Consider the following 11,228-nt stretch of genomic DNA (forward strand, 5'->3'; position numbering starts at 1 on the left):
GTTCATTCTATTGGGGCGTCATCCTCTGTTGCTAGACTATGAGAGATGATCTTTGGGCTAGTCAAATAGTCCAAAGCCCTTTAGAATGGATCCTATATTGGTCACACAACAAGGGTATTGGGTTAAGCAAGTAAGAGGCCCATTAATGGGCCTCATGAGCAATTAACTAATCATGAATTGGATTGGGCTAGCATAGTTAGATTGGAATTAGGTTTTGGGCTTTTGACATGGGCTCTTATTTAGAGATGAGATCTATAAATAAGATTCATGCCTAGGGTTTGTAAGAAGTAGTCATAATTCACACACTGTGAATTTTGACATCAAGGCAACCAATCCCAAAACCCTAATCCTCTCTCCAACTCACGGCCCTCATCCTTCCCTCACGTCCGTACGGCAGGCCACCCCTTGGTGGCGCGTGTGGTGGTTATCGTGGTGGTTCTTGGTTAGTATGTCTCTCTTCTCCGTTGAAGGTTGATTGAAGCGTTCAGTCACGACTAACTAGCATTAGTGGAGGTCTTAACTTGTGCCCGTGGACCAAGTAGAGGAATCACGCTTGGGGTTCTTTATCTCCCTTAGTTCTTGCTCGATCGCACGTGGAATCACGCTCCAAAGGTACAATTATTTGTGCTTTATGTGTTATGCATTAGATCCTTGGATTAGGTACTATATGAATATGATTCATGTTATTTCCGCTGCGTAGTACCTATAAATCCCTACAGTGGTATCAGTTAGCCTATTGCATTTACGCATATTGCCAATAATTCTTTGATAATCCACAATTTTAATTCAATTAGGAGGGAGAATATTTAATTATGGTTCAATTGTTATATTTAATGGGATTAAACTTTTGGAATAGATTAAATGCGATTTAATTATGCTCAAATAGCCATAAAGAGGACCGAATTTATGCCCTAATATGTTCGAATTTTTCGAACACCCTAACCCTAATTTTCGAATAATTTCGAAATTTATAGCCCTAAAATATGATTTTTGTGCTTGATTTTGATTTAATTCGATTTGTTTTATGTTTCATATTTTTAATTGGGTTGATTTATGCATAAAAATGTTTTATGTATGATCATAGATTTAATTTTAAAAGTTATAATTAAATTGGAATTAATTTTATGATGAACCCTAATTTTTAAAATTGAATGTGTTTTAATTTTAATCTTATGGACTAATTTAATTTAATTAGGATAAATGTTATTTTAATTAAATTAAAACACAAAAAAAAAAATTTATTTATTTAAGGTCGGCAACCGCGGCTGGGTGGCGCAGCCACGGCGGCTGCCGACCAGGCGGTGGTCCAAGAGGGAGGGGAAGGGAGGGCGGCGGTCTTGGTGGCTGGGGCAGCAGCTGTGCAAGCGTTGCACGCTGCTGCCGTGGCTGCCTCTGCTGCTGGTTGCTGCTGCCTTGCGGCAGTGGCTGCTGTAAAGCGGCCAGCCACCGTGGCTAGCTCCGACTAGCCAACCACGGTGGCCAGCAACCGTGCAGTCACGGTTTTTTCAAAAAAAAAAAAATCAGTTTTGAAAATTTATTTCAGGATAATTATGAATTATTTTGGGATAAAATCAGTTTTATTTTGGATAAGGTAAAATATTTTGAAAATATGATCTTTTATTTTAAAAGATAAAATTGGTTTTATTTGGATAAAATCTTTTATTTTAGGATAAAATCAAATATTCAAAAGTTGTTATATTTGATATTATCCATATTTAAGTTGTTAAATTGGTAATTATCCTAAATTAAAGTGGTTAATTTTGGATAAGATTTGTTAGGATATTCTGAGCATATTCCAAAAGGATAATAATTGATTTAAATAATGTGATTATCCCATAATTATTTTTGGATATAATTGATTTAAAATTTTGTGATTGGCTAGTAATTAAGATAGAATTTCCTAACTTTGTTAGGATAATCTTTGAGGATAAATATGATTTATCTTTTAGGATTAAAATAAGATTTGATTCTATCTCATGACTAATTTAGAATATATGATATTTTATTGATGATCATGAATAATATATGATATTATCTAATTACATTAATTAAAATATGAGATATTTAGATGCCATGTTTCCTTAATTGTGAACATTCGATGTTGTAGTTTAGGAAAGCATGATGAGTGATTTATTATGTGGCAATTTTATAATATATGATGTTGTTTATTGCTATATAATGACTAGTATGGCCCAGTAGATTGCTAAATACGATCTGCGCATCGTGATGTATTTTTGTAATCTTAGTACGGTCTACGTACCGATAAAGTATTTTGTAATTTTATTTAATTTTATTTAAGTAGTAGATAGAATACAGTAGAATTACAGGTTGCAGTTAATCCAAGAAGCCCATGAAGTGAAGGCCCAAAAAAGCAAGGTGGATGCGATCCATGATGATTCAAGTGGGAGCATTTACTTTATTAGTTTTCTTAGGATTATGGGCCATGCTATGTCTTATTTATGCATTCAGTATTTTATGCATGTTAGATTTTATTGATGTTTTGTGATGATGCGCTAGAGTTCACTATTTAATCACAACATAATAAATCTAGGTCCCAGTAATATTGAGGCAGCTTTTCCAATTAAAAACCCGATGAAACCTTTGACATTTATGATGGGTCATGCCAAAGCTGGGCATCATATTTTTCATTGGGGAGTGGGGGTAGGACAAATTCTACACTTTTAATTGGTTATACTCAACAAGGTTACCTAAAGATAAAGTTTAGAACCTTGAAGCTAAGGGTAATAATTAAACATGTGATGGTTAATTATTCAACCAAGAATTACAAAGAGTTGTAATCAGTAAAGAGTTTACTCACCTTGAAAATGTAATGGTTGATGGCAGGGCCAAAGTCCGGTTAATTATTGCACGAATAAAGGATCTTGGAATCATTTAATTCAATAGGGATCAATTTAAAATTGAATAAATGCTTTAAAGTTACCAATTTAAATCGCTTATGGTACTTTAAATTTAATAACATAATTGAATTTTGCGTTTTCTTATAAGTAACATGTCGTTCTAATTTTATTATTATATATAATCTCCTCGATTGAAAATAAAGTTGAGAAACGTTCTCAAAAAGTTTAAAAGATAATCCATAAACCTATATTCCAATTTTGCTAAGATTGTTCTAAAAGGCAAGTTTTAGAAATTCATGTCACATGTCTAAGGTTGGTTTTATTCAAAATGTTTGAGTAAAATACCAACACATCTTCATTTTGAAAAATGTTTCAAGGGATATAATGAGATGAGAGGTACAAACCCTCCAAAAGACAAGTATAAAAATCCAATAAAATCTCTTATCCTCAATATGATTGAATATAAGAAAGTGATTGGAAATATCTATTATCAAAAGTTGATCAAATAACAGTATTCTTCATCTACTTTATATAGAGTTTAATACTTGATTAAACTCAAATATAAATAATGATAGAATAGACTTAGCAAAATCATGAAAAGTGCTTAAAGAAGTTAAGCAAAGTATCATTTTGAACCTAAGAGAAATGTTCTAAGTGGCTCAAAGGGAAAGGTTTAGGAATATATGAGGATTGCATTAAGAAGTTATAGGCCAAGAAATGCAAACAAGTTGCTACTTCTCAAACCTAGAACTACTTACATGCTAAAAGTTGTTATGAACAACAAATGTTTCAAATTAAATGGACCAATTCCAATTGATTAGAAACTACCTCATATAATTGGAAGGTAAAAGAATGGAAATGTTCCAATTTAAGAAGTATACTATAGAAATTGATTTAGGATATTGCTACTTCTTGGACATATGATGTCTTGTTTAGATCACTCATTGCACAATTTGGTTGAACTAAAGGAAGAAGTTATGGCTAAAGGAGGAATAAATCTACAAGTTTAGAAGCAAATGTTGCTACTTCACAAGTAGAATCTACAAGTTTGGAAGCAAAAGTTGCAACTTTACAAGTAGAACCAGTATTTCACCACCAATAATTGGCTAGAATTTAATAAATGTTATTCATTCTTGCCATTATCAAAACACCATTCAATGTTAGTAATGACTAAGCATCGAAGATTCAAAAACGTGGAATAAATGTTATTCTATGCTTCATTGAGTCATAATGTGTTTTGAATTGCTAAATAGGTTTAAAAATTCTATATGATAGAAATAATTAAACCATTTCTATATATATATAAAAGTTATCTCTAAACATGTCAATTAATTCGAATGAAAATGAAAATTGCATGCGGAAGATCCAAAGGGATGGACTTTCAATATCATTGGATTATGAATCCATTGATATATGTAATTATCATTCTGATTTGAAATTTTGACTAAGTCACCATTTAGAGAAATGATGATGAGAACTCAAGGTCGAATACATATCGATGTAAGAAAACCAAAGGTTCAAAGACTAGAGATGGACAAAGAAACTTCATTTGTGATACGATCACTACTTGTGCTTGGTTGAAGCATAAGAGTGAAGATTTTGAAAAGTTCAAAATGTTCAGTATGAAGTTCAGTATCAACTTGACAAGATAATGATTACACTACAATATGATTGTAATTGTGAAAATTTAAGTCGAGACATGTACTTGGCAACACATTCAAAGTATTGCGATATGATCGTAATAATGAGAATTTAAGCCAAGACCTTGATAAACATCCAAGAGTTGTGAAAACGTTTTACAACAAACTCCAAAAGCAAACCTTGTGAAGTGTTTATGGAGGAAGCTATCAATCTATATGAAATATACTTTGATAATGGATGTAAATTACCTATCTTCCAACTATTGTTCAAGGGATATACTTTTAAGATAAGCTACAAAACTAAACAAAAATTACATAAGTCAAATCAGAATGTAGCAAAGGCTTCATATGTGATATGAATAAGAAAAGTTCTTATTAAGTCTTTCTACAAAGCAAGGAATAAAACATGTATTAAACCGTTTGATGCACGTTCGATTCCTACATAGAGCACGGGGTACTACTACACAACCATACTTAGCACAAAATGTTTGTTGCTCAAGTAGGTGCCCTTATGGAAATTGTTCCAAAAGGTCAAGTGGGAGTAGTGTAAATCTCAAAAGAGTTCGAGAAAAGCAACAAACAAACATGGTTCAAAACCATGGTTGGTTCACCCTATGCTAAATATGCCTCCTCAAAAGGCAAGTGGGAGCATAAGAATCTCGAAAAGTTCGAGAGCCTTGAAAGAGTTCAAGAAAAGTGATTTCGAAAATCCTGAAGAAATTCGAGAAGTTATCGAATAAAAGCAACAATATGAGCATGATTCACCTCATGTTACAAATGACAACGCGTGGTCTCATTAAGTGTAATGGGATTAATAACCATGTGTCGAAGGTAGTACATTCCAAGTGCACATCCTCAATTGTTGTTTCTCATTGAAAGCTAAACAAAGTTGTTGTATGAGTTTCAATTGTTGCATCAAACCCACAATGATGACTAGCATATGTAAAACTTAGCCAAAGAAATATGATTTCATATTGACTAAGAGTTATAAAATATTTATTTTGGAACATGATGATTATGCAAGTAATAAGGATGATTTGACAAGTTATAACTCCAAGTGGTTTTAAAACCATGAAATCTGAAATAGATTCTAAGTCTGTAAGCAAGTGTATGACACTTAAGTAATTTGTCTAAATTGGATGAAACCCATTGTAAGCAAAGAAGACAAGAAAGAAAAATGTTTTCTAACTAAAGCAAAGACTTGTTAATGGATTCAACAAATTCATAGCATGACTATGATTACGATGAAACCTTTACATTAGTCATGTTGCAAAGATCTATTAAAGATACTTTAGTGATTTCTACCTTATAAGATTTGGTAGATGGATTTCAAAACACTTTCTTGAAATTGTTCATGAAATAAGATTTGTATATGATACAGTCAAAAGTTTGGAGATCCAATAATCCTAGGGATGCATAAAAGATCCATAATGGATTGAAGTTAGCATCAGGGAGTTATGTTCCTAATTTTGTGAGTTAATCAAATCGTTTGATGTTCTCGTAAAATGAAGAAAAGGTCTTGTATGTATAAGATGTTTAGTGGGAGCTATGAAGTCTTCTTGGTCTAGTATAAAGAGCAATTATTCATTGCTTGAAGAGTCAAGTGGTGGGTAATGCATTTTGTATGAAAATCTTGAAGAAGAAGATGAGTACATTTGGGATTCAAGATCTATATAGATAGGTCTCGAAGGATGTTTGAGTTTTGGTTAAGAAGCTTATATTGATAAGATTCTTATAAGGTTCAACATTATATTGAAAAGAGTTTCAATCCCATGTGACATGGCACGTTGCTTAATGATTCAATACCTTGAGAAAGGTTGATGAAATTAAGACTTTGAGTGATGATCCTTATGCAATTCGCAAAGGATGCATCATGCATGCCATGGACTATACTCGTCTATTTGATTCACGTGTTTTAAAGAACAAGTGATGATAGATTTCAATCGAAATCCAATGTAACGTTGGAATACAAATTAGAAATTCCTAAGTTCCTTGCGAAAGGGCGAAGGAAAATTCTTAGTGTATGGAGATAAAAATGATTATAAGATTTAGAAATTGCAAAGTTCATGTTTATGAGAATGTCTCATGAACTCTACTTACTAAACCCCTTCCATGGCCAAGGTATGAGAGTCATACTAAGGTTTTTGGATTGAAGCAAGTTATGTAATTTTAGTTGTGTATGTTTTGAGAAAGCATATTACAAAAGTAAATACATTAGCTTGCAGAATTATGTTTATCAATTGAAACAAAGTTTCAATCTTATTTAATCGTGGTTTCAAGATTAAATAAAATGTCCAAAATAATTATGAATTGATGGGCTCACTAGGTTGATGACCTTTTGAATGAAACCCCACAGGTGAACTAAATTCATATATTATTTAAGTTCCTAGTTCGGAATCATTAAAGTGGACATAAATGATTTCTATTTGGACTAGCATGTTAAGATTGATTGGATAGCACAGTTTCATGGGCTATAGGAGCGTAGTGATGCTCGGTCAATCACATGGATATGCATGAATGATGCATGATCGAACTATTGACCTACTTTGAAGTTCAAGTATAGAGCTTCCGGATATATTAGTGGATTCCTTTGACATGAGTGGAACATTGATCTCATTCAATGGATGTTATAACTGTGGTACATTCAAACGTCTTCCCGTAACTGGAGATTATAAAGGGTGTTTCCCGGTTATTTCAGAAGTTGAGTGGGAGCTTTGGTTGCCACAAGATTGGATAGAGTCTACCTATTTAATTAGGAATGTGTCTTGGCCCCTTGAAGAGGGAGAATTCAGAAAATGCATGGCCGTGCTCAAATGGATTACATAGTAATCATTTGTTTTGTAATTCTAACTCAGATTTCAAGAAAAGATTTGTAGATTAATATGATCACGACATAAGATGCAATCATATTATCAAATCGACACACATTGACTTAAGGAATTTGAATATTGCGCACTTGTCTCAGACAAGTGGGAGATTGAAGGAATTGTGTCTTCGATAAGTGCAATTACTAGATATATCAAGGATCACTATTATGGAGATAATAAGTTCATTCTATTGGGGCGTCATCCTCTGTTGCTAGACTATGAGAGATGATCTTTGGGCTAGTCAAATAGTCCAAAGCCCTTTAGAATGGATCCTATATTGGTCACACAACAAGGGTATTGGGTTAAGCAAGTAAGAGGCCCATTAATGGGCCTCATGAGCAATTAACTAATCATGAATTGGATTGGGCTAGCATAGTTAGATTGGAATTAGGTTTTGGGCTTTTGACATGGGCTCTTATTTAGAGATGAGATCTATAAATAAGATTCATGCCTAGGGTTTGTAAGAAGTAGTCATAATTCACACACTGTGAATTTTGACATCAAGGCAACCAATCCCAAAACCCTAATCCTCTCTCCAACTCACGGCCCTCATCCTTCCCTCACGTCCGTACGGCAGGCCACCCCTTGGTGGCGCGTGTGGTGGTTATCGTGGTGGTTCTTGGTTAGTATGTCTCTCTTCTCCGTTGAAGGTTGATTGAAGCGTTCAGTCACGACTAACTAGCATTAGTGGAGGTCTTAACTTGTGCCCGTGGACCAAGTAGAGGAATCACGCTTGGGGTTCTTTATCTCCCTTAGTTCTTGCTCGATCGCACGTGGAATCACGCTCCAAAGGTACAATTATTTGTGCTTTATGTGTTATGCATTAGATCCTTGGATTAGGTACTATATGAATATGATTCATGTTATTTCCGCTGCGTAGTACCTATAAATCCCTACAGTTTTTTTTTTAATCTCTAAATACCTATTATTTCGTAATGAAATAAATTATGAGAATTACGTATTAATAAAATACACACTATTACGAATTTAACAAGACTCTACTATATTTTTTCCTTGTAGATTATCAACATTTAAGGTCAAAATTTGGTTAAATTAGACAATCAGATCATATCATATCAGATCAAATCAGATAAGCAAATTTAAGGTGAACTAAACAAGCCCTAGTTTGAGAAAGAAATAATATAAAAAGTATGGTAAGGGAGGTTGGTAGGAGATAAACATTATACTTATAAATTTATGATTAACACACTTTATTGTTTATGTGCGATTTTTCATCGTTAATTAGTGAGTAACCCGGGTGTTGCCCCAGGTTGCTACTGTTGTAGACATGCAATTGATAATTTTTTTTAAAACGCTTTAAAAACTGAAATTGTCATTGTCAAACCAAAATTGAGTTATTCTTTGAGTATTTTTTTAATAAAACCTTGTGGTTTGCATGTACATGATTTTTTTACATATTTAATTGTAGTTGGTAATTGGCTTAGATGGTTGAATAATCATCTTTGTTAATAACCTCCTTATCCTTCTGTTTTTATATGGAGTAATGGCACATTGGAACCGAAAGGGAAGCTTTTAACGACTTGAACTATATACAGTTCATTTTTGTATATTTAAATATATAACATGACTATAATATTTACTAATGTATTCAAAAAAATATTACTCATCAATAGTTATATTAATTGATTAAGTATGGTTGGGAAATTACAAATCACAAATTGGTCATTGCTACTGGAAAGCTAATTGTATAGCGGATTGGCTAGCAAATTTTGGTGTGACCTCTAATTTTTTTTTTTTTGAAGCAAGCAAGCAAGCGGGATTTTATTATAATAAATCAATTTCCGCCAAAGTTGTTAAACTTTGGGGAAATGAGGACAAACAAATGTGCTCCGATGAGTTATAAGTATCCCACCGAGCAACACTATGAGCAAGAACATTACCATCACGCTTAACATGCATACACTTACAAGAGTTAAAGAAAGAGCTAGCACTAATCACATCCTCATAAAATAGATAAACAGGGGAATTGCCATGTTGCTGCCCTTTGATTGCAGAGACCACACGCAGCGCATCACTCTCCAAGATAATATTGCTGTAGCCAAACCTCCTTGCTAGCTGCACACCATAAGCTGCTGCACCTGCCTCAGCAAGCTCAGGACTCCATCTCGCCATAATCTTCTTCACAGCAGCCACCAATAAAGAACCAGCAACATCTCGAATAACCACATCAAGGCTAGCACTCACACCATCCAATATGTGTGCATCAACATTAACTTTCACACACGGAGCAGTAGGAGGGAACCATCGAGCATTTGAAGCAGCAACTCTAGGAGCAGGGGCACCCTTACAGACTTTTGTATTATACGATACATAGTCTGCACAAAGCTTGACAAATCCAATTGCCACTGTAACAGGATCAGCCACCAAATCAGCATTAAAAGTAGCTTTGTTGCGGCAGTACCAAGCAGCCCACGCAAGAGCTGTGAAGCAACCAAGCATTGCACCATCCAGCCTATCACTTACCCAGACAAACAAGTCAGAAAATGAGCTCTTTGGTGCATCAGACAGCAATTCCAGAAAATTGCTTTTTTCCCAAATTTTCGTGTCACCTCTAATTAGAAGTTAGTCATTTTTGAGGTGGTCTCGGAAGACACTCAAGGGTAATTTTGTTAATTACAAATAAAGAAAGTTAGATAAAACTTAGATGGTTAGAAATTCCCTTCACTTACATGTTTAAAATACGAAGTCCAAAACAGAGGAAGTATTTGGTATGCCGTTAAAGAACGATTCTCTGACTTGCGAATCTCCAAAATAAAATTCAAGATATAGAAAAAAAAAATAAAAAAATAACAGGAGGGCTACAAGCACAAGACAGTAACTCCAAATATTGCTGTCAAAATATTCATGTTCACCAGATAAATGCACACACAACACGAGAGACGCCACCTTCTGATTTCTGATCCAACCCACCCACCTAATATTATACGGGTCAAATACTGTAATTAATCCAATTTTATCATTCGAGTACTCCATACGTTAAACATGTTTTACTGTATTTTTATGGGTTATACTTTAATTTTTTTTGTTTTTTTTCCCCTTATAATATAATAATTTAGTTCACTTTAACCATCACAAATAGTACTCTTATCATCAAGTGCTGGCTCGTTTGGTAAATTTCTTACATAAGATAATAAGATCATATAGGTATGAAGTTCGAATCCTTTCTAATGAGGGTGCATGCAAGTAAGGATTTCCTTTCCCTCCCCCTCTACTCCCAAGTGCATGACCCATAAGTATTCAAAAAAAACCGCGAAGGTTGAGGTTCGATGAGGAACCCTTTACCATTAGTAAAATAAAAATTCACAAATAATACCCATTAATATAAATAATAAGAAATGAAGGTGATAAGTATGAAATTTAAAAACACAATTAAAAATAAATAAAGAAATAAAATAATATATCTATTATTTCTTTTACTAGTATTTATAAGGATATTGTTAACGAATATCCCAAGGCGTTAGATAATCATTTATAATATGGGCCTAATCTGATTTACTGAAATGAGTTGAAGTGAACTGAATATTTTATGAGATAATGAAATCAGGAATAGAACTGAACTGAACTGAAATTAAGTTGAAGAGAACAGACCCTACTTCCTAAAGTGGTAGAGTATTAATTTGGGAATGTATGCCAAAATCATACTACTTTAATAATTCTATTTTTAATTATGTTGTCTAACACCCTATAAGCGTTCATTATCTTTTGCTTATTTATAATTCACCTCAAGATTATTTATGGAGTGACCCCTTATAGAGCATTAAAAACCGTAAAAAGTTAAATAGAACGATCTCAAACCAACCCGTAAAGGCGTAAACCACAACCAAACAAACAAATCCAGAGAT

The 11,228-nt window shown here is 33.6% G+C and overlaps 1 protein-coding gene across 1 annotated transcript; it reads right to left on the reverse strand.

Moving 5' to 3' along the window:
- Window positions 1-9,150: 9,150 nt before the first annotated feature.
- Window positions 9,151-9,825, reverse strand: LOC145584335 (uncharacterized). Its single transcript, XM_081641201.1, has one exon. It carries the CDS (start codon window positions 9,823-9,825, stop codon window positions 9,151-9,153), a length of 675 nt encoding a protein of 224 aa, XP_081497327.1.
- Between the last annotated feature and the right edge of the window lie 1,403 nt (window positions 9,826-11,228).

Source organism: Chenopodium album, chromosome 16, assembly GCF_948465745.1.
Source record: "Chenopodium album chromosome 16, dcCheAlbu1.1, whole genome shotgun sequence".
In the NCBI taxonomy this organism is placed as follows: domain Eukaryota; kingdom Viridiplantae; phylum Streptophyta; class Magnoliopsida; order Caryophyllales; family Amaranthaceae; genus Chenopodium; species Chenopodium album.